The following is a 24,364-nucleotide window of genomic DNA, read 5'->3' as shown; positions in this document are numbered from 1 at the left end:
GCCCTCTGAACCAAAACACAGTCGGTTCAGTATTTGGTCAGGGCACATGCCCAGGCTGCAGCCCAGTCCCCAGTTGGGTACGTGTTGGAAGGAGCTGATAGACATTTCTCTCTCACAGTGATGTTTCTCTCTCACATCAAAATTTTAAAAATACAGGACTAAGCAAAAGTAGTTTATACTTGTGAGTATGGAGAAACGAAGTTTATTCTTTTATTACTTATTAGCATATTATTTTCTATATGAACAACTGTAAACCTATTTTTGCCCCACCCTGATGTTCATTTCTCAGCCATGATAAGGTTCTCGGTGGACTATGGAGATACAGCCTTCTACATTTTAGGATTAAATATTTTAAAAATTAGAAACACTTTATACTGGTTTCTCAGTCTCAATGGGAAGCTCAGAAATTTAGTGTATATGGTTACTCTTAATGAAGAGGCTTCTCTTCACTGAACAATATGAGATGTTCACTGAACAATGTGAGATAGTTCATGTTTAGCCTACTATATTCCCAAATGTGGTCATTTGTAGCTTGACTTTATTTATCCTGTAACCTTAATAAGCTTTTAATATTATGTTTCATATCTCTTGATAGGTGGTTTGTGAAGAGGGTGACAAGTTAACCTACTCAAAATACGGGCGATTTTGTCACGAGGTCAAAATTAACTATTCTCCATATGTGAATTATTTCACTAGAGTGTATTGGAACAGATCCTATTTTGTATATAAAATCAACACTGTGATATCCTTTCAGTCTTGAAAATAGCAGAGACTTGGTCCATCTGAAGTAAAACGTTAATTTTCTTCTGCCAATGGGGCTTCTTTCCGGAACCCGGAGCACGGACACTCAAAGTGCTGCTGCTGCTTTTCCTCTCCTGCCGGGAGCTGGACCCAGAGATCGTGGGAACAGAAGGTGAACATCCTGGCCTTTGGTAAATGTTAAAGATCACCACTCCGCAGTATTCCAGCCAGCGGTTCTTCTTACTGTTACATGGTCTTTAAAGATTTCACCTTCCAAACTACTATAAAAACTTCCTCAGAAATCTTTATTTTATCATAACAGTGATCTTGAATTTGACTGTATTCAAGGTCTGAGTATAGTTCTCAAACATAACATTTAATGTATACTTAATATGATATAATTATACAATAGAAGAAGAGAATTATTCTCACATTCAAGGCAGTTTCTTAAGGTGTTTTATGCTTTATAATAGGACTGAAATATTACAATAAAAAGCTAACGTAATGTTAGCTGGAAATATGTGGCGCTTAAATGAAAATGGAAATGGCATAAAGGAAAGTGATTTTTAAGGATATATATATATAAAGATATATCCAGATTTTCCGTGATACTGCTCTCATCTGCTGCTTATCCAAGTGAGCACTTTCTTAGTAATTAACATAGTGCATGATATTGCATTTTATTGCTTTATGACTTTTGTCACTTATGCTCATAAACTTGATATGAATTTGTTATATAGTAACTTGTTAAATAGTTACTTGATAAATAGTAACCCTTTTTACCTACATATTTTTTAAAACAGAATGTTGATCAGGTTTTTAAAAAATACAAATATGGGATTTATAACCTATTCACATGTTTTATACTAGAATATTAGGTAAAAAATTGCTGTCAGAATAAAAATATGTACACTAAAACGAGCTACAGTTTCTGGAGATATGTGCAGATGCTGTTAAATATACCTCTTTACAGATAGGCGTATTATAAAACAAAAGTGCTATTATTGTGAAACTGTGAGGCAGTCTTCAACATTAAGAACAAAATGGCAATCATAAAATTCCCAGCACTTAGTTCCTCTAAGTTAAATATTTTCATATTTTAATCATTTGTTAAAAGAAAACTAAAATGACTTATTTGGCCAGGATGGGATGTCTGTTTAATGGCCAGGTTTTCAAAGCGCTGTAAAAATTACAGTTTCACTACTCTACATTAAAAGGGAACATCTTTCCATTATCTTTATTTTCTGTAATATATTTTAAAAGTACAAAGGCACATGCATTCTTAGACTAGCTCTAGGACGCTTTGCTCTTTAGGAGCTTAAGAATTGTTTAATGGCTGTGTCATATCTGGTGTGTTAATTTTATTAGTTCTCATGCTTTTATGTAATTTTTAACAATTAAGATAGCTGTAGACAGGGTATTTCAGGTTCTCTGTACATCTTTTATTTTTTTTAAAATATATTTTATTGATTTTGTACAGAGAGGAAGGGAGAGAGATAGAGTTAGAAACATCAATGAGAGAGAGTCATCGATCAGCTGCCTCTTGCACACCCCCTACCGGGGATGTGCCTGCAACCAAGGTACATGCCCTTGACCGGAATCGAACCCGGGACCCTTCAGTCCCCAAGCTGACGCTCTATCCATTGAGCCAAACAGGTCCCGGCTCTCTGTACATCTTAATAGTGAGTCACTAATATTTAGCCTCAAGCCTTATGAAAATATTTCCATAGTTAACCTAATTACGTAGAACATGTAAAACACGGTGATTTAAAAGTCAGCTTGCATATTGTGAAAGGAAAATAAAGCAGCCTATTTTCTATGCAGCATGAAATATTTTATTGAATTTTTAATGATTTACATTACGATCAAATGTGCAGAATTAGTTTGTTGTGTTTTTGTTGTTTTATTTTTGTTTGTGGCATATCAATAAGTTGCTTTTTCTTCTGTCAACTTATTTCTTAAATAAAACAGATTTGGAGAAATTTTAATTGAATTTTCAAAATAATGAAAATTTTAAAAATATTTTTTATTGATTTTTTACAGAGAGGAGGAGAGAGGGATAGAGAGCTAGAAATGTCGATGTGAGAGAAACATCGACCAGCTGCCTCTTGCACACCCCATACTGGGGATGTGCCCGCAACCAATGTACATGCCCTTGACTGGAATCGAACCTGGGACCTTTCAGTCCGCAGACCGACGCTCTACCACTGAGCCAAACCGGTTTCGGCAAAATAATGAATTTTTCATTCAGCATGTTAAAAAGGAAAATGTGATCTTCAATATAAAAATAATAATACTGGATATGAGAAGTAAGCTTATTTGTTTCTATTTTAACTGTAGTTAAAACAATAGTACTGAAAAACTGAGTGCATTTAATTAATTTCTTTATTTGTAGAGTAACAAATGATTAAACATTCTGTAAGTAATCCTGTCTGGGTAACTCACAGTTGTTAGGTTTGACAATAAAGATCTATTATGTGCCCTCGCTGGTCAGGGGCACGTTCCTGGCTTGCAGGCTCCTGCCGGCCCTGGCCCGGCCCTGGTTGGGGCACGTACAGGAGGCAACCAATCAATGTGTTTCTGTCACATTGATATTTCTGCCTGTCTTTCCCTTTCTCTTCGACTCTCTAAAAATCTATGGAAAAATATTCTTGGATGAGGATTAAAAAAAATCTATTATGTGAGGAGCAAAGTTTGTGGTATTTGTGTGGAAGGAATTTCTTCAAGAAACATAAAAATACTTTGCCCTTAAAAACATTGAAATAAGTGCCTTAACTTCATTTCAAAGTTTACTTTTTATTTTTGAAAAGAAAAATATTATCCATTTCTTTTTTCTCCATAAGAGGAATTTGCTAACTTTTTCCTTATTAAGCACAACCTCACTTTTCTATTTACACTATTAAACAAATTTTTGTTAAGGGCAGAGATGAGATTGCTAAATTCATTTATTTATTTGCATTTGTGAAGTTAACTAGTTGATTCTATTTTGTCTCCCATATGCAAAACAATCCAACAAATAAAACTTATTTGATAAGGTCTGTGACATTGACTCTGCTGGTTTCTATTTTTTCTTCCTTTGACATCTGTATCTTGGTGCTTTTTGTTAGACTGGTGGGTTTTACAACCTCAGGAGTATGCGTTGTACTTTGGAACTTTTTTCTTTATTACTTGTATATAGACGGTATGTTTTTCAGGAAATTAACCCACATTGCCGATGCCTCTATGTCGGGACACTCTGCACAGTCCAGAATGATTCAAGGAAAAGCAGAAATGGAGGTCAAAGTATGTTACAAATTAGGGCTGAAAAATATGCTTTAAAAAACTATGAATTTTTTGAAGGACACAGTGAATATGTACTGTTTTGTTTTTGAAAAATTGTTTTTTGGCCCGTTTATTTTGAACTTAAAACATTTTGATGCCTTTTGTGGGTAAAACTGGTGCCTCTCTTTATAAAATTGGTGGGGTTTCTAAAAGTTGTATGCCAGTTGAATTTTTTTGGTATGTTTATTTTAAATGCATGAGTATTTAGAGGGCATATGTTATGAATTATTCTGTATATTTAAGAACATTCTGTAAAGCAAATCACTGCTTCCTGATTTGCATCTCAATGTATTCTCTCTTTATTGGTCCACTTTTAAAAATAGTTTTTGCTATTTGCTAATAGTTTTATATCCCAATATGTATTAAAAGGATAGCTCTAAAAAAGTTGAAAGTGAAATTGAACAATTCCTTATTGAAAAATGGCTTATTTTTAATTTTTTTTAATGTATAGAGTTAACAGTTTAAATAAAATTAGAGGACAAAATTGCAAAGGAATATATTGGAGTCAACTAAGTTTCATCCATTAAGATTTCTAAACATTAAACTTGTTTTTCATAATACAAAAGATTTGCTGGGTTTAGTATAAAGGCTTCTTGGAACCATATCTGTTTATGAGTTTATTAGAATTTGAAATGATTTAATCTCAGCATATATAATCCTACGTGCAGTTCTATAGGAAGTACACTGAACATCTGACCGTTGTAATTAGTGGAATAATAGTATCAGAAAAAACATGCATTCCAGACTTATGGTTTGAAATATTTCCTAAAGAATCCTTTCGTATTTTATTTTGTACAGCTGTTTAACAAAGATAACTACAACTGGTTTTATGTATGTTGACTTATGAATTATATCGATTACATTGAATATTTAGATTAAATGTGTTCCTCCTATAACTAAGGTTATGTCTTTGCAAAAGAATAAAAATTTCAATATGTATAAATCCTTTGAAAGAGTTAGGATGTCAACTACTTTACTTCACATTTTTATAATGTGTATCTATTATCATGAATGAAATTATTTCATGCTTAATTACACTCCCTTGTGTTTCCATAATAAAATTCTTTAAAGATGTTTTAAGTTGTTTTTTATTTACATATAATCCTTGAGTTCTCGTAACTAGTGTTTTTCCAATACATATTTTTTATATTGAACATAGCTGGTGCTTTCACATCATACCAATCTTTCCTAGAAAATGGATCAACCACTTAATTCCTGGCCCCCTTCTTGTTGACCACCATGGTACTGCTCAGAGAGCCCAAGGCACCTGAACTGATGTTTTTCCCCCGAGGGGTGAGAGAAAACTTAAAAACTGACTTTTAGAGAGGAAAAGAGAGCAAGTGAGCGGGAAACATCAATCTGAGAGCCAAACATCAAGCGGCTGCCTCCTGCACGCCCCTCCCAGGGATCCCCTGCAGCCCAGGCCTGTGCTCTGCCTGGGAATGGAACCAGCAAACCTTTCTGCGCACAGGACGCCCCCAACCGACTCACACTGGCCAGGGCTGTACCGACTTCTTAAACCTTAGTGACATACATGATTAGTTATCTTTTGAACATACTTCCTTTGTAAAATGGGGTTAACCATATCCACAGCGGGTACATAGGAGCTCAGTATTGAGAGCTAGACCTGAGAAGTGTGCCTCTCGCCGAAGGCGGTCATTGGCAAGAGGCCACGTCCAGGGGTCCTCAAACTTTTTAAAGTGGGGACCAGATCACGGTCCCTCAGAGAGCTGGAGGGCCGGACTATATGAACTACTAATTCCTACTGTAACACCTCGGCTGCGCTCACTGCCCAAAAAACCTGGCGGGCCGGATCAGACTCCTCTGCGGGCCGCATGTGGCCCGCGGGCCGTAGTTTGAAGACCCCTTTGAGATGACCCAGGTGGGAGGCAACCTCAGGAACGGAACTGAGGGAATTGAAAGCACCCAAGACAAACTGCCAGCTCACTATTTTTAAAAAATTTAATAAAGTTTTATTTGGTGGGACCTGTTGTTCACGCATCTTCACCAACACCTGGGGCATCGAGGTCTTGGGTGTTTCTGGTGTAAATCACGAGCTCTGTGCTGTGAAACTCGTGGAACCGAGGATCTCGTCTCAGAGGCCATAGCTGGGCACTTCCTAACAGTCTGCCGCGTTGCTCTGCCAAACAAGACGGCTACTGAGCTTGTCCTGCACTTTGACTTAGGACCACCCGATTCTTCACAGGGTCTTTGTCTTTTTTTCTTTTTTTATTGATTTTTTTTTTTTTTTTTTTTACAGAGAGTAAGAGGGATAGAGAGTTAGAAACATCGATCAGCTGCCTCCTGCACTCTCCCCACTGGGGATGTGCCTGCTACCAAGGTACATGCCCTTGACCGGAATAGAATCTGGGACCTTTCAGTCCACAGACCGACGCTCTATCCACTGAGCCACAGCGGTTAGGGCCGGGTCTTTGTCTTTCTTGGCGGGCTTCCCAGCATCTTTCTCCCCGTTGTCCTCGGGCAGCACCGCGGAACGCGAAGAGCGGCGGCCGCACGTCAAGGCTCCTAGCAACCGTCCTCAGGGAAACGCGAAAAGCCCGCTGGGATCCAGCTTCCCCCAATCCTCTCCCGCGGGAACCCGGAGGGGGGCGTGGTCTGCGGATAGGTCCCGCCTTCCCTTCCAACCCGAGCCGCGATTGGCCGGGGGCGCGCCGGCGCAGGGAGGCGGGTCCAGGGGGCTCCGCCACCGCCGGGGCCGCCGCCATCTTGAGCCGTGCGGGGGTTCCGGGAGGGACTGAGCGCACCCCCTTTCCCAGGGGTCCCGCGGGGCGCAGTCCCGGGCCCGCGTCCGAGCGTCAGGTTGGAGCCGGGCGGCGTCCCTGCGGGCGGCGGCGGCGGCGGGGGCAGGATGAGCGCGGAGGCGGCGGACCGGGAGGCGGCCACCTCCAGCCGGCCCTGCACCCCGCCGCAGACCTGCTGGTTCGAGTTCCTGCTGGAGGAGTCGCTGCTGGAGAAACACCTCCGCAAGCCCTGCCCGGGTGAGCGCGGCGCCCGCGGCCCGAGGGGAGCGGGCCCGGCGGGCTCCCCGGCCCCGCGGGCTCCCCGGCCCCGCGCTCTCCGGGCCCCGCGCCCAGCAGGCGGCGCCCGGCGCTGGGCCCCGCGGCGGCCGGAGAGCAGCGCGGAGCGGCCCTGGGATCCCCGGCTGTCGGTCCTTTCCCTGCGGGGGGCGTTAGCTCCTGCGCCCTGGTCCTCGGAGATGGCTCCCGGGGAGCCTGGCTTTTCGGGGAACCCCGGCCCGGATCAGTCGTGGGGGGCGTTGGCGAGAAATCAACGGTCCCGGTGCTGATCCTGACGCCGGTGATGCCTTCGGTTCTTCCTTAACTGTTTTGTTCCTCAGCGAGAGGGTTTTTACTGAGTCCTAATTATTTTTAAAAATATATTTTGTTGATTTAAAATATATATTATTTTTATTGGTTTTTTTTTTACAAAGAGGAAGGGAGAGAGAGAGAGAGAGAGAGAGCTAGAAACATCGATGAGAGAGAAACATCGATCAGCTGCCTCCTGCACACCTCCTACTGGGGATGTGCCCGCAACCAAGGTACATGCCCTTGACCGGAATCGAACCTGGGACCTTTCAGTCCGCAGGCCGACGCTCTATCCACTGAGCCACACCGGTTTTGGCCTGAGTCTTAATTATATATTACAAAGTTGGGCTACACGTTACAAGGAGAAAACCTTTGAAAACAGGACATGCCATCCTTCTGCAAGATGGCTCTTGTGTAAGGCGGATAACGATCCATACCCCAGGCGATGCGGGCTGCCCCGGGAGGAAGGTTGGCTTGCTGGGTTTTTCTGGAAAGGTGCTGGTAGGAAAGGGGACATTTTTTCGGGGGGACTTTGCTGGTTCAAGTTGGAATCCAGATGTGGTTGGTTCAGCCTCAGAGACTGGCTTTCACGGATGGAAAACTACTGTGTACTGGAGTTGGTGTGCATTTTTACCTGCGATTTCACCACCTGTGTTACATTCTTTCCGTTCATTGCTTTTGACAAACACCAATTCAAGTGCCTTCTGGGTGCCAGGCGCCGTGCTTAATGCTTCTGAGGTTTCTCATTGAATTCGTTCTCCCTAACATCCCTGTGAGGGCAGTGGTGTTAGCTCTGTTGTGCAGGTGCAGAGAGGGCGTTGGTGCAAGTCAGGCGAGTTAAGTTTTAACACAGCCATGCTGGTGGTCTCATCCCTCCTCCAGTGTGGACAGTGACTATTGGCTGGATTGGAAATCTGTGGCCGTGCTCTTCTTACCTGGCCATCGCTTTCTTCTGCATGTGCATACTCCTTAAAAATATATATATTTGTTGATTTCAGAGAGGAAGGGAGAGGGAGAGAGAGAGAAACATCAATGATGAGAGAGAATCATTGATCAGCTGCCTCCATCCGGCACACCCCCAAATGGGGATGGAGCCCCCAACTCCAGCATGTGCCCTTGACAAATTGAGCCCGGGACCCTTTAGTCCGCAAGCTGGTGCTCTATCCAGTGAGACAAACAGGCTAGGGCTGAATACTCCTTTTGTGTGTGTGTGTGTGTGTATGTGTGTGTATTATTATACATTTTTTACAGAGGAAGGGAAAGGGATAGAGAGCTAGAAACATCGATGAGCTGCCTCCTGCACACCCCTACCAGGGATGTGCCCATAACCTAGGTACCTGGCCTTGACCGGAATCGAACCTGGGACCCTTCAGTCCGCAGGCCGACTAGCTCTATCCACTGAGCCAAACTGGTTTCGACCTGAATACTCCTCTTTATCCCTTCCTCTTCACTCCTCTTCCTGAACTCCCCCCGTCCCCTTTCCTCAGGAACAATTCTTATATATCATACCCCGCAGTCATTGCAACTACACAGCTGCTTGCGTTTCTTTTGTTGCCATAAACCAAAACGGTAAACCCCTTTGCATCTTCCTAATTTCAACTTAATTTTAAGAGTTTATTTTCTTTTAAATCCTAGATCCTGCGCCAGTTCAACTTATAGTTCAGTTTTTGGAACAGGCTTCCAAACCTTCAGTTAATGAGCAAAACCAAGTTCAGCCGCCACCTGATAACAAGAGAAATCGCATTTTGAAACTACTTGCTCTTAAAGTTGCTGCACATTTGAAGTGGGACTTGGACATATTAGAGAAAAGGTATGCGAGATTCAAACCAAGTTTATTGCTTTGGTGGCTCTGAAGCTGGGGAGATTCTGGCCAGGCTGAGGATGTCAGATTGGCTTGTCCTCCCAGCCCTTAACCCTCACCTGAAGGCCCTCAATAAAATAGTGGGATCCAAAAATATTTTACAAATGAGTAAAAAGGAAGAAATTTATTTTGAAGTATTATTTAGATAGCTTGGTTTATTTGTATATATGCTTTTATACTAGCCTTTAAAATGAAAGTTATTTTTCTGTATGTTTTTGATAAAATATGCAAGTATTTTATAAGAAAGTGTTTGAGTGTTCGATGAATTTAAATCACCTTTTATTTATTTTTATTTTTATTTATTTATTTTTAAAATATTTTTTATTGATTTTTTACAGAGAGGAAGGGAGAGAGATACAGTAGAGAGTTAGAAACATTGATGAGAGTCATCGATTAGCTGCCTCTTGCACACCCCCCACTGGGGATGTGCCCGCAACCAAGGTACATGCCCTTGACCGGAATCAAACCTGGGACCTTTCAGTCCGCAGGCGGACGCTCTATCCACAGCCAAACCGGTTTCGGCTTAAATCACCCTTTAGAGTAAAAACTATTAATATCAAGGCAGTTAATGGTGATAATGATTTGATGTCTCTAAATTAAATTCTCACTGATAAGGTTTTAAGTGTTTCAATTTTTCTTTTGTTTCTAAAAAATATATATATATATTTTATTGATATTTTTACACAGAGGAAGGGAGAGGGCTAGAGAGCTAGAAACATCAGTGAGAGAGAAACATCCCTGTAGATTTAGTCCTTTTAACAATGTAATTCTTTGCAGTGAAGACACTCAGTTGTATATTTCGCGCTTTTTATGCAGCCAACGTGTACCTTTGCTGCTTTCTTTTAAGTTTGTCTGTTCCAGTATTGAATATGCTGCTGAATGAACTACTGTGCGTCAGTAAAGTTCCTCCCGGGACAAAGCATGTAGACATGGATCTGGCCACTTTACCTCCAACCACTGCCATGGCTATCCTTCTCTACAATAGATGGTAATAAATAAATAAATAAATAAATAAATAAATAAATAAATAAATAAAAGTGGTTTTTTTTGAGAGTACATTTATTAAAGCTGGGACAAGAAAGGGCTTAGGATAGAAGCAACAGGCGAGAGCCTATCCAGGATTGCTTTGTTTCTTTAAAAATGTTATAGGAAAGAAATGAAACTAGGTGGGGCTGCTTCGGCTCCCTGAGAAGTCAGAGAAAAGGGGGCCTTGGAGACAGGATCCCGGGGTGAGCCCAGGTGGAGCTGCTGCTGCCCGTTGCTCCCTTGGTTTCAAGTCTCACATTGACCTTAGAGTTCAGGAGATGCATGCCTCTGGGGGAAAAGAAGGGACGGGAAGGTTCAGGTGTGCCCCCAGGATGGAGAGCATAATCTTTTTTATAAACCTAAAATGTGCGGGGCAGCCTTGCTTAATTTCTCTTAGCTTTCAGTGTGTGCATGGGAGGGTTCCTTTTACCTCATAGCTCTCGCAGAGGACCTTGGGAAATGAGTCTAATGGAAAACACTTGTGACAGCTTAGGTGGAAAGCATTCTGATGTAAAATGATTGTGGATGATTTAGAAAGTTTTAATGTTAATTCAAACTCCTGGTAATTTACACTACGAATCTTCTAAGAAATACTTGAAGAAATAATTGAAGTGACATTATAATATATTAAATTTTCTCTTTCCTGTGTTTTCTTCAGGGCAATTAGGACAATCGTTCAAAGTAGTTTTCCTGTCAAACAGGCAAAACCTGGACCTCCTCAATTAAGTGTGTAAGTTGGCAGATATAATTCTTACTTGGCACTTTTTTCATATAATCCTTACTTGGAAATGTTTTTATGAGATTAAAAAAATTTTGCAAATTTTTAATAACTTCTACATAAGTGGTAGAGGGCAGGAGGCCTTCCTCAGAAGCTGGAGGTGGAGGAGTTAGAGAGAGAGTCATGCAGTGTTCTGGATATTAGTGTAGAGCACTCTGAAAGAGGAGGAGTGCTTTGTGAATTATGCCTTTCATCTTAATAAGGATTAGCTGACCTTCACAATACTGGTTTTTTTTTTTCATTTAATTAAACTTACTTGAAGATATATTTGTTTTTATGGGGGGAACTATTTCAGTGTATGTAAATATTATTTTAGAGTGCAAGAGTTACTACAAAAGTTTGATCATATCTGTAATTTAAAAAAATATATATTTTATTGATTTTTTTACAGAGAGGAAGGGAGGAAGGGAGAGGAATAGAGAGTTAGAAACAGTAAAGAGAGAAACATTGATCAGCTGCCTCCTGCATACCCCCTACTGGGGATGTGCCCGCAACCAAGGTACATGCCCTTGACCAGAATCGAACCCAGGACCTTTTAGTCCTCAGGCCGACGCTCTGTCTACTGAGCCAAACCAATTAGGGCCATTTCTATAATTTTAAGCCAAATTCTTAAATCCTAGGTGGCAGCTTATTAAAATTGGAGCTAGAGACCATAGTTTCTTACTTGAAATAAATAAGCTTTTGCTGCCAGTAAGTTTTATTCTTTAATTGTGGTGTGTTTTTTTAATGTGAAACATATGAGAAAATAATGGTAAATGAACATTTTAATTGAGTTTTTTTTTAAGCATGAAAAGAAATAGCATGAAAACATTTTTATTAAAATCTTGTTTTCAAGGATGATGCTTTTAAGTTTTGAATTTTCAGTTCTTTGAGTAACGTTTGTTATTCTGCAATTATATCTCTTTTAGTATGAATCAGATGCAACAGGAGAAAGAGCTAACAGAAAATATTTTGAAAGTGGTGAGTGTTGGCATCAGTTCTGCTTTAACATTCTGGGACATGTAGAGCATATTTAGATGCTTCTCCTAACCTCAGGCATGTGAGAGTTGGCAAGGTCTAGGTGCAGGGACATTTAGGTTTTCAGTGTTGGAACACAGCTCGCTAATATGGTAACTTGTACAGATTTTCAGTGTTAATGATAGAGTGCTTTACTACCAGTTCTGTTGTATATTTTTTAATACTTTAGCAGAGATGACATCTTTATATACTCTAAAATTTTTACAATAAACATTACTTATATTTTTTAAGTTATTTTTGTAGTTAGAAAAATACAACAGATATACTTTTTAATTAATCTAGTAATATAAAAGAAATGTGGGAGTTGCCATAATTTAAAAATGATCTCTGTAATTCTGTCTTTAGCATCTACAGAAAGTTTTTTTAAACTTTAAGATAACTATTTTAACAAATTTAATTGCATTTCTCCTGAGTTAAAAATTGTTTTAATAGCTTAGTACATTAAGCTAATAAGTATCCTATAAATGTATTTTGATTAACATAGTCCATTGCTGCATTTTGTATTTCAATAATTTGGTTTTTGAATGTTTATAGCTGAAAGAACAAGCTTCTGATTCTATTTTGGTACTGGAGGCAGCCCTTAAACTGAACAAGGATCTTTACGTCCACACGATGAGAACGTTGGATCTGTTGGCCATGGCGCCAGGCATGGTGAATGGAGAAACCGAGAGCTCCACGGCTGGGTTGAAAATCAAAACCGAGGAGATGCAGTGTCAGGTATATTTCAGTGTTTAATTAGTGCATGTCAGATTTTTGGAAATCTTACGGAATCATCCCATTATTTATTATTTTGTTGTTAATTCTCACCCAAGGATATTTTTCCATTGATTATTTTAGAGAGAGTGGCGGGTGGGGAGAGAAAGAAACATCAATGTGAAAGAGACAGATTGATTTGTTGCCTCCTATATGAGCCACAGCCAGTAAGGCCGAGGATTGAGCCTGCAGCTGGGCTGCCAGCATTGAACCTGGCGCCCTTCAGTCTGTTGGCTGATGCTCTATGTACTGAGGCAAACTGGCTAGGGCTTTAGAAAATATGTGTATTTTTATTGATTTTAGAGAGAGGAAAGGAGAGGGAGAAAGAGAAACATTGATGAGAGACAATCATCAATTGGCTGACTCCTGCAGGCTCTTACTGGGGATTGAGCCTGCAACCTGGGCATGTGCTCTGATTGAGAATCGAACCGTGACCTTCTGGTTCATAGGTTGATACTCAGCCACTGAGCCACTTTGGCTGGGCAATCGTGTTAGACTTTAAAAAAAAGAAAGTAGGCCTTATTTATTTATGCTGTTATTTTTAACATACTTTTATTGATTTTAGAGAGAGAGAAACATCAATGTGAGAAAGAAACATTGATGGGTTGCCTCCTGCACGCCCCCACTGGGGACTGAGCCTGCAACCGGACATGTGCTCTGGTAACGAATCCAACGGTGACCTGGTTGATAGATCGATGCTCAACCACTGAGCCACACCAGCGGGGCCCCTCCTCACACTTTTGGAGTGATTCCCCAATATCTCCTCCCCTCTTCTACTTTAGAAGAACTCTCTACCCCACATGTGTCAAACACAAGGCCCACGGGCCAAATCCAGCCCGCCAGGCCTTGCAATGTGGCCCGCACCGCGCTGTCATCACTGCACTCCGCTGTCAGTTTATGACATTGTCAGTTTATGACTGTTCAGTAAACCATTTGGCTCGCGATTTAGGCTGGATTTTAGATTTTGGCCCCTTCTCTGCTTGAGTTCGACACCCCTACTGAGTCTACTCTCTGAAATTTGATGGGAGGAGGCAGAGCTTGCTTCTAGTAATAGAGCTAAAAATTCCAAAAGCTAGCGCTCTCCATCCTTACCCTGCTTGAATATATTAGACCAGTGTGGTTCTTGTCCTGACTGCTTGCCTCCCTTGCCTCTTTGCTTTTCAAGCCTGAAGCTTTGACCTTATCAATAATTCTGTTGGCCACTTGAAATCTTACTGGTAAATCTATTTTCTGCTTCATCAGAGTTGGTTTCTGTTGCTTGTGACGAAAGTAATTAATTCACTTCTCGTTGAAATGTTTTCTTATGGATGTACCTGTGTTTTGCTGACATAAAGATAATTTTGGATTTTGTCAGCCTTTAAGTACTTGAAAAATGACTAAGCAAATTGGTGTTCACTACCATTTCAGGTGTGCTATGATCTGGGTGCAGCATACTTCCAGCAAGGCTCTACAAACTCAGCTGCCTATGAAAATGCCAGAGAAAAATTTTTTAGAACCAAAGAACTAATTGCAGAGGTAAATACCGTCATTCCAGACACATAATATTCAATCCTTTACAATATTGTACATTTTTTGGCTTTAATTTTTTTTGATAAACCGTAAGTGTTTATTGTAGTAACTCTGCCAAGTTAAAAAAAAAATACTGAAAACAGTTGTTAAAATCTATACCACTACTGACTGGAAGTAACCCCTGTTGTCATTTTAGCTTATTTTCTTCTGCTTTTTATTCTTTCTATATGTTTTTATATAATTAAGCTTATTCTGTATATACTACTTTGTGTCTTGCTTACATCTTTGAGTAGACATTTAAAATGTATTCTATTCTGTGATTTGCTTCATTTCCCTGATGTTAGGGCATTTAGGTTGTTTACTGGTTTTATTTATTACAAAGCAATTTTATATCTCCAAGCATAAATTTTTTCTTTGGATTTTAGATGCTTTCAAGTTAAATTCTTGCAGGTAGAATTGCCGCTTCCAGTGGTTACTTTATTTTTCCCAATCCTCACCCAAGTACATGCTTAGAGAGAGAGAGAGAGAGAGAGAGAGAGAGAGAGAGAGAGAGAGAGAGAGAGAACTGATCGGTTGCCTTCTCTAAGTGCCCCAACTGGCGATGGAACCCAGAGCCGAGGTACCTGCCTCGACCGGGAATCAAACTGACAACTGTTAGTGCACAGGAGGACACTCAGCTAACCGAGCCGCTCTGGGCCCACTGATATCTTATAGGCTGTAAACCACATTGCTTTGCAAGATACCTTTCTCTAAGAGTACTCTAATCAGCAGTGAGGTTTCTTTTATAAATTGCTAATTTGATGAGTTGAATATAGAATCTTTAAAATTTTTGTGTTTTCTTAGTTCTTAATAAGGATAAACTTTTCAAGTGTTTATCATTTGCATTTTTCTTTTTATGGTTCAGACAACTGAAATTTTTAGTGTATAACTGTTTTTGCATGCCTGGTGCCTAGAAAATGTCCCACTTCAGTCTCCTTTCCTCACCAGAGAAAACATTTAAATTCACCAGTGATCTATGTTAATTCTAATCTGGACTCATTGGGAATCCCCATTTTACTTTGCCTGGGGAACTCTTCGAATTTCTAATTTTACGGTATTTAGGGAGAGTAATTTAAAGCTTTAAATTTTTTTTAAAAAAGTCTTTAAAACAATTTTTTTGTTTTGATAGAAGCATTCCTGTCCTTTTTAGTTGAGTGAAGAGTGAGCTTTCTCTGTTCTGTAAATTTCTGCCAAATATTATGAATTTTTAAATATTTTAAGTTTCTAACAACATTTACTCTGTTAATCAGATTCTTAATTGTCATACCTTAGAGTTATAATGTCTACCTGTATATTGGCCTGAAAACTAAGCCAGGAGTCAGCAAACTTTTTTTGTAAATGGCCACATAGTAGATATTTTAGATTTTGCCCACCTTGCACAGTATTTGTTGCATATTCTCATTTGTTGTTTTTCCCCTTTAAGACACAAAGAATCATTCTTAGCTCAAGGGTTATACAAAAATAGTCGGCAGACTTGATTTGGCTCATGAGCAATCGTTTTTTTGACCCCTGATGTAAACTTTTAACCTTTATAGTTTCTGTTTTCTCCAGCCCCGAAGCTTTCTTTAGTGTTTTCTTGTGTTGTTCAGATGCACTAAGTGGTGTTAGACTGTTGTTTCTGTTACCCTGATGGGTAATGACATATACCTCTTACTTCACAGATGGGTTCATTATCTCTTCATTGTACCATAGACGAGAAGCGCCTCGCTGGCTACTGTCAAGCATGTGATGTTCTCGTACCTTCTTCTGACATTACATCTCAACAGTTAACTCCATATAGTCAAGTCCATATTTGTTTGAGATCTGGCAACTATAAGGTAAGTCTTAACGATGGAGTTGCATTAGCGTAGTTGAAAAATTTTGGAAGCTAGATAGAACTGAATTTGAATCCTGGCACTATCATTTACTCTTTATGTGATTTGTAGCAAGTCAAACTGTGAGATTGGCCTATAAAATAGTGGTAGTAATTATTTAATTTCATAGGCTTCTTGTGGGAATTAAGTGAGAAGTTACTGCTTATAGACTCTGAGGCAAAGCACTATATAAATGCTGACTATTATTGATATTATCCTCTCTTGAAGTTATACAGTTTGCCCATTTTAAGTGAGTTCTGTAAGAAACCATATGCAGAACTTTTAACTTTTTAAATTACAGGTAGAGAACTTTTAGTGCTATGCAGCCTAAAGTTTTTTAAAATTTAAATTAGAGTTGACATTCAGTCTTGTATTCATTTCAGCTATACCGCATAGTGGTTATACATTTATATAACCACAAAGTGATTCCCCCAGTAAATCTTGCACCCACCTGACACCATGTATAGTTCTTAGAATATTATTGAGTATATTCCTTAAGCTGTACTTTACATCCCATAACTATTTTATAACTGTCTGTACTCCTTAATCCCTTCACCTTGTCACCTAGCCCCCCTCTCACCGTTTGTATGCCTGGTGTCTAGAAAATGTCTCACCAGAGGAAAGCCGGCTGAAGTGTCCTCTGTATCTATGAGTTTGCTTCTGTCTTGCTTGTTTATTTTGCTTTTTAGATGCCACATATGCGTGAAATCATATGGTATTTGTCTTGTTCTGACTTACTTCATTTAGCAAATATTCTCTATGTGGAGACTGAAGTTTTGTGTCTGATTGAAAGTGTAACCTATAGCCTAGCCTTACTGTAGCCACTGCAGATATTCAGACTGGAGGAGGAGGAGAGCAAGGCGGTTCTGGTAGGTGTGGGTGGTAGGTTGCAGAACCCACTTTGCCATCGAGCCTGGTCATTATTTTAATGTTACTCATGCAAAGGGCTTAAGTAGGCTGTTGAGATTTTTTATCCCCACCCCCCGGCATGCCCCCTGTGGGTATATATTTAGTTGTGTAATGAAAATCACTGGGAATTAGAATTTGTACTTTAAAATCTTCTATTGGAAAGCCTTTGTTCTCAAAGGTGAACAGTGCCTTCATGTTTAACCAAAACCGGAATCATGAAATGAAATAGCTATAGCATACCTTTAGTTTTGTGTCTCCAAATGTGCTTTAGTCCAACTTTTTTGTACATTCTTCTCAACTAGAATTATCCCTTCCGCGCGCCCCCTCCCCCCCCCCCAAAATAGAAGAAAAGAGTGGCTAATACTTTCTTCCCCTCCCTCTGGCCATTAAAAAAAAATTGTTGTGCTTTAATCTAGGGAAGAAAAACTTTCTTTAGGATGAATTAGATGCAGACGAATTTATTAAAGACTGGAGGTCTTGTATACATGAATATAAGCCTGACCAGTGGACATGAGCACCAGGGGGTGAGGACATGAGTGGAAGGACGGGGTTGGGGGTTAATGGAGGGATGAAGACACATATATAATACCTTAATCAATAAAGAAATTAAAATTTTAAAAAAAAGAGAAGAAAAAGGACTGGAGGTCTTTCAGTTGTATTTCCCTAGTAAGGCTTATGGAGGGTGGGGACTAAATATGGTTAAGATAGAGAATCTTCAAGAAGCTACCTGTGCAAATAAGACCTTAGAAATATTACTCATAGATAGTTACAAGTTACTGTGAATATAACAAAGTGCCAAAATGTGTAAATCAAAGTAGCAACTAGTTGGCTAGGAAGAGGAAATCGCAATTTTGTTGTAACTAAAATTTGTCCCTTTAGTTATTTATCACTCTAATTAGAAATCATATTTCATCTTTTACTACTTGAATAGGAGTCTCTGTATGAACATCTTGTGTGTGTTTTGTGCTGATCAGGCAGTTGGTGAACAACTGTAACAAATGAGTCCTCTCCCCGTGGCCAGGGCTTGACTGTGGAGGTGCAGCAGTGGTTGCCCTGGACTTTGGAAACCACTTTTGTCAGTACTTTCCGGGTAACAGTTGATCAGCGTTAATGGTTTCTAAAATCTTCCCCATCTCCTCACACTGTCACCCCTTCTTTCTCTCCTCTTCCATTGCTTGATAAAGAGCTGAAAAAGTCTGGATGTAACAATGTGGGTATTTTCTGTAATTTTAAACCACTTAAATTTATTAGGATAGTATTTTGGCATGTATTTTTCCAGCTGAATTATTTTAAGTTATTATTTTTTAAAGTCTGTTGTATTAATTTGTGTTTAAAGTGAATGAGAAGAATTTTTTAAAACTTCTGATAATGTAGCGGCACTGCCACTTACTAATGGATTCTTTTCTCACCTCTCATTTTTGGCCCGTGATCTTTAATTTAAAAACCATGAGGGAGGGAGCATTTGAGATCTTGTTCCCCAGCAAGTGTTGTCAGTTGGCTCAAATATCTCTTACACAAGTTTTCATTCATAAATAAATAAGTGTAACATTTTATGATTTTTCTTCAATGTGTGTTTTTATTATAGAAAGGCTTATTTTAAAATTTATTTTTAAATTTAGTATTTCTTGGAGAAAGGCTTTATTTTTTGGGGGGAGGGAGACTTTAAAGCATGATTTTTTAAATGGATACAATTTTATGTCTATGTTCTAGGAGGTAATAAAGATTTTCATTGAAGATAACTCAACCTTCCGTTTACCTGTCCAGTTCCGACAGTCAGTACAAAGAGAACTCTTTCAGAAAGCTCAACAGGGGTAAGTAAGTAAATCCAAGAATTGCTTTTTGATTTTTGAATGAAAGAGCAAGTGCGCATTTCAGGTTTATCTGAAACAAACCTCCAAGTTACCTATAAGTCTGTGACAATACTTTCACATTTGTTAGTATATGGAAATTAGCATAATCAGAGGAACCCTTAAATGTTCTATTAAAAAGTGCTTGGGAGAAAAGATTATACATAGCAGAATAATGATTCTGTTAACTAATCTGTAACTAACTTGTCCATTGATAAATTCAAAACTTTTCTGTTATGCTTTCCCCCCTGACTCGGGTATTTACTAGTGTGCCTGCATAACCTAAAATCTTAATCTCTCAAGAATAAATGGCTCATTCTTGTGAATTTAGTTTTGTAATGTAAACCTTTTTTCATTTAAAAAATATTAGTGGATCTACTTTTGTATTCTACAGAAATGAAGCTCTAGATGAAATCTGTTTTAAAGTCTGTGCCTGTAACACAGTCCGTGATATATTGGAAGGTAGAACAATTAGTGTTCAATTTAACCAGCTATTTCTTAGACCTAATAAAGAGAAAATAGACTTTCTCCTTGAGGTAAGACATTATTTCCCCTTTTGACTTACAGTTTTGCTTTAAGACCAATGACATCTTAGTTGCCAATTCCAGTGCCCTCTTTTCTGTCTTCATCTGACCTGATAATTGATACTACTGACAGACTACACTCTTACCTTCCCTTTTTCCTAGTTCTCCTACATTATTGGGCTTTCCTTAGTTCTTCATTGACTTCTGTTTTACTCTCCCTTTAGTGTTTTTGTTTTACAAAAGTTTTGTCCTTGACTATTCCATCTTCTCAGGTCATTTTTATTCTCATCCGAAATAAAGTGTCAGTCACCTTTTCTATCACCTGTTTACTAAAAACTCTCAAATCACACCTTTGCCTCCTCTCATGTCAGTTCTATTGTCTGCTTCTATGGGATCTTCCAGCCTCTTTCTTTTACTGTTTGATTCTAATAGATATTGAGAGAAGTACATAAAGCATAACTAACACCACTTAGTTCCAAAGTGCAGCATTACCAGCACTGTAAAAGCCCTCCTCATGCTCTATTTCCAATCCCTCTGCCTCTTTGAGGAAATTGCTGTCCTGCCTTCGATGATAATCATTTCCTTGCTTTTCTTCACCATTGTATTACCTTTATATGCACCCTTACAGAATATTCTGTAATTTTCCTGTTTAGAGCTTTTGTATAAATCATACAAAATGTATCCACTTTCTTTGATTAAACATATATTTGTGAGATTTTTTTTCCTCAAGTTGCTGAATGCAGATACAGGTTTTCTTTTAATCTTCACTTGATACTTTTTCTATTATTTTTTTATTTTTTATTTATTTTTTTTTTGAGAGAGAGAGTGGTTGGGAAGGATGGGGTTGTGGGGGAGAGAAACATCGAGTGTGAAAGACAGATTGATTGGTTGCTTCCTGCATGCACCCCAAGTGGGGCCAGCAATCCACCCTGCAACTGAGGTACATAATGTTTTTCAAAAAAATTTCTTTATTGATTAAGGTATCAAATATTTTGAGGTACATAATCTTTACTGGGAATGGAACCCAAAACACTGAGCAAAACCTGCCTGGGACAGACACAAGGTTTTTTGTTTTTCTTCACATTGCTGTAAAGTGTTTTTTTCCAAGTGGAATTATATTTTATATATCCAGCATACTATCATTTCAACATGAAATTAGTGTAAAAAGTTGAGAGATTTTACAATCTTTTTCATACTAAGTTTTTGAAATCTGTATTTTTAGAGATCTCAATCTGTACTAGTGTTATTTCAAAGAATCAGTAGCTGTATGACTTCTATATTGGACAGTGCAGATCTGCAATATGGCAAGTGGCAGGTGTTTTAATACTAATGGTGAAATATGTTCCATTGCTATAAGGTGTTTTTAACATCATATGCCAATGCCACATTTTATTCATTCTTATGATGATAAACGTTTGTGTTGTTTATAGTTTTTTGCTATTGTGCTAGTTGGAATACATACTACCTCTTTATACACTTAGAGAAAGTGTATATTAAATATTACTTTTATAATAAAGTTTTTTTGCCGAAGCCGGTTTGGCTCAATGGTAGAGCATCGGTCTGCTGACTGAAAGGTCCCGGGTTCAATTCTGGCCAAGGGCATGTACATAGGTTGCGGGCACATCCCCGATAGGGGGTGCGCAAGAGGCAGCTGGTCAATGTTTCTCTCTCATCGACGTTTCTAGCTCTCTATCTCTCTCCCTTCCTCTCTGTAAAAAATCAATAAAATATATTAAAAAAAAAAAAAAAAGAGGAAAAAAAAAAAGTTTTTTTTTTTGCCACCAGCATGCATGAGAATTCTCGTTGGTCAGCATCTTGAGATTTTTTTTATTTGCCTGTCAGATCATTGTAATGGTTATCTCATTGAGTTTTAAGTTTCCATTCCCCTCTAAGGAATTTACCAGCTTTTCATTTACTTTTTGCTTACATAGATTTCTTCTTTTGAGGTATCTTTTTTCAAGTGGTATGCCTTATTTTTCTATTGGATTTTATTGTTTTTTTTGCAGACATTTGGGTGGTTCTTTATAGCCTTTGTCCTTTACCATTTTTATATATTACAGGTATCTTCTTTGAGTTTGACTTCTCCTTTAACTTTCTTTTTATTGTTTTAAAAGCTCTTAATTTTAATATAAAGTTTATAAAGGTTTCATGATTACTGTGTGTTACTTAAGAAAGCTTTTCCTATCCTGTAGTCATGAAGATAGTCTGATACTTTATTTTCTAAAAGCCTTATAGCATAGCCTTCTTTTCACATTTGGATCTTTAATTAATCTATAATTGATTTTTTGATGTCATGTGAAGTGGGGGTCCAGTATAAAAATTTTTTTTTCATTATATGACTTGATTTGTTCCTGTACCATTTACTGAATGGTCCATTTTATTCTTCCAGTCCCCGTGCTGCCTGTATAGAACACCCAATGTGTATAGCCTGTTTCTGGGCTCTATTCTGTACCACTTTTCTGTTTGCCTATGTCTTGATAACTAAACCACAAATGTTGTTCCATGACACATGTACAATGCCTCTCTATATGTGAATAAATAATCTTATATGAAACGACACTCACGTGTTACTTATCATAAGATCTTACATATGATAGCAAGTTTAATACTAGTTTTAATATAAAAATTTTTTATCCTTATCTGAGGATATTTTCCCATTGATTCTTAGAGATAGTAGAAGGGAGAGAGACACACACAGAGATAGAGGGACATCAGTGTGAGAGAGATACATTGATTGGTTGCCTCCTGCACATGCCCTGACGAGGCATGGGGATCAAATTTGCACACAAGGTACATGCCCTTGATCGAAATTAAACCCAGGTTGTACATCAGTCTGCAGGCTGATGTACAACCACTGAGCCACATCGGCCAGGCCACTTAATGTTGTCATTGTTCATTCATGTGGTAGCTTGTGTTAATACTTTAATCCAGCGGTCGCCAACCTTTCAGACCTCATGGACCATCCGTTGATGACCTCTGCTTTAATCTTTTATTTTTTTTAAAATATATTTTTTATTGATTTTTTTACAGAGAAGAAGGGAGAGGTACAGAGAGCCAGAAACATTGATGAGAGAGAAACATTGATCAGCTGCCTCCTGCACCCCCCCTGGGGATGTGCCAGCAACCAAGGTACATGCCCCTGACCAGAATCGAACCTGAGACCTCTCAGTCTGCAGGCTAATGCTCTATCCACTGAGCCAAACTGGTCTTGGCTGCTTTAATCCTTTTAATGGCTGAATACTATTCCATTGAATGGGTATACTACTGAATGTCTCGTTTGTGTGTCCATTCATCTGGGTATGCTATTCAGTGTCCATTTGTGTCTCCACTTTTTTGCTGTTATGAACAGTGTAGCTACAAATATTCTATATCTTATTAGAGAATATTAGTTTCTTGAGGATAGGGACTTTTATACTAATTATGTTTTATTTTGGCTTGTAAATGTATGGGAGGAATTCTAATCTAATGAATAAACTCAGAATAATATTAGAATATTTGTAGATAAATATTTTTTTAACTGGTTTTTGTAATTATTTTTATTGTTTATTTTTTTCAATCTTGGTTAATTTTTTAAGCATTAGTTTTAGAGCTATTAGTTTAGTTATTACTGATACTTCGCAACTAAGATGAATCTTCTCTTGCTTTTCTGACAATAGCTATTGATTCTCATAGTTTATTACTACATGTAATTGGTAACAATTCATAAATTCTGGGAGAACTTTATACCATGCTAAACAGACTATTCTTATTAATACCTGCAGTTAGTGAAATGATTAGATTTTACTCCCTCTCCTCATTATGGATTTTAATTTTTTGATATAATTTTTAATTTAATCAGATTTGAGATTGACATATGCCTGAAAAAGGAAAATTCAGTTGTTTTTAAATTGTAACTTTTCATACCTAGTGTATATTTTTTAAAGCCCATACTCAAATGAAAATATTCACACTTCTAGGTATGTTCAAGATCAATAAACTTGGAAAAATCTTCAGATTCTTTGAAAGAAAACATGGCTTCTTTTCTAAAGTAAGTTACCTTTCTTTTTTTCTTTTTTTTAACTTTCAACTTAGTCTTGTGAGAAAAGTACCTTTTATTATTTTTTTGTATTTGAACTGCATATCTTATAAACCAGCAGTAACTAATATTTGAGAACCAAATATGGTTGAGATTAGTGCAGCCTCACCATACGTATGATTGTATAATTACTCTTATATTGTCATTGATGTCACAGTTTTAAATAAGGACCAAAGTGGAATTTTAAAATCTATTTCAAAATATTGTTAATGTGGTTTATGAAATGGTGATTTGTTAACTGGTTTGTTAACAAAATTGGCTAATATTGTTTTTCCCAAACTAAATCATGTCCTTTTTTGTTCTATAATATTTCTTACTGATCTAGGAATGTGTGTCTGGGGTTGGAAGACCTGCAGTATGTTTTCATGATTTCTTCACATGAGCTTTTCATTACATTGCTGAAAGATGAAGAACGGAAACTCCTTGTGGATCAGATGAGGAAGAGATCTCCTCGAGTGAACCTGTGCATTAAGCCCGTGACGTCCTTTTATGACATCCCAGGTTAGCTCTCCAGTCTGCTAGCTAATGTTGGCACATTTGCCCCTCAGTATATTTGAGGATGCCCTCTTAATTGTTTTAATTTGCACTTATGTTGGTAATAGAAGTCTACCTGTCTTCCATTATTATATTTCTGTTTAGGCCATTAAGTGCTGAGATTCTGCTGAGTCTGTGGTTAGTGGAGAGTTAGGCCTATATACATATAAGATTGTAGCTAGGGTAATGGACCAAGGTAACTCTGCTGCTAATGTGCTCTTGGGAGGTAACAAAAGAGGTGGGAGAGGACT

General features: G+C 38.4%; 2 protein-coding genes across 2 annotated transcripts in view; both read left to right on the top strand.

The window, feature by feature from the left end:
• DPY19L4 (dpy-19 like 4) overlaps positions 1 to 5,133 on the top strand; it is a 30,135-nt gene extending 25,002 nt beyond the window's left edge. Inside the window, exon 19 of the mRNA XM_084864705.1 lies at positions 596 to 5,133. Coding sequence (XP_084720831.1) covers positions 596 to 760 — 165 coding nt within the window. The 3' untranslated portion in view covers positions 761 to 5,133. The remainder of the gene's footprint in view (positions 1 to 595) is intronic.
• Positions 5,134 to 6,743: 1,610 nt separating this feature from the next.
• Positions 6,744 to 24,364, top strand: part of INTS8 (integrator complex subunit 8) — a 34,431-nt gene continuing 16,810 nt past the window's right edge. The window contains exons 1-12 of the mRNA XM_084864693.1: positions 6,744 to 7,061; positions 9,024 to 9,198; positions 10,097 to 10,237; positions 10,934 to 11,005; positions 11,962 to 12,013; positions 12,605 to 12,787; positions 14,231 to 14,338; positions 16,033 to 16,188; positions 18,844 to 18,944; positions 19,375 to 19,516; positions 23,461 to 23,531; positions 23,905 to 24,080. Of these exons, the coding sequence (XP_084720819.1) occupies positions 6,932 to 7,061; positions 9,024 to 9,198; positions 10,097 to 10,237; positions 10,934 to 11,005; positions 11,962 to 12,013; positions 12,605 to 12,787; positions 14,231 to 14,338; positions 16,033 to 16,188; positions 18,844 to 18,944; positions 19,375 to 19,516; positions 23,461 to 23,531; positions 23,905 to 24,080 (1,507 nt within the window). The 5' untranslated portion in view covers positions 6,744 to 6,931. The remainder of the gene's footprint in view (positions 7,062 to 9,023; positions 9,199 to 10,096; positions 10,238 to 10,933; positions 11,006 to 11,961; positions 12,014 to 12,604; positions 12,788 to 14,230; positions 14,339 to 16,032; positions 16,189 to 18,843; positions 18,945 to 19,374; positions 19,517 to 23,460; positions 23,532 to 23,904; positions 24,081 to 24,364) is intronic.

The sequence above is a fragment of the Pipistrellus hanaki genome, assembly GCF_964339955.1.
Source record: "Pipistrellus hanaki genome assembly, chromosome: 17".
In the NCBI taxonomy this organism is placed as follows: domain Eukaryota; kingdom Metazoa; phylum Chordata; class Mammalia; order Chiroptera; family Vespertilionidae; genus Pipistrellus; species Pipistrellus hanaki.
This window is presented reverse-complemented; position numbering and strand designations above follow the sequence as displayed.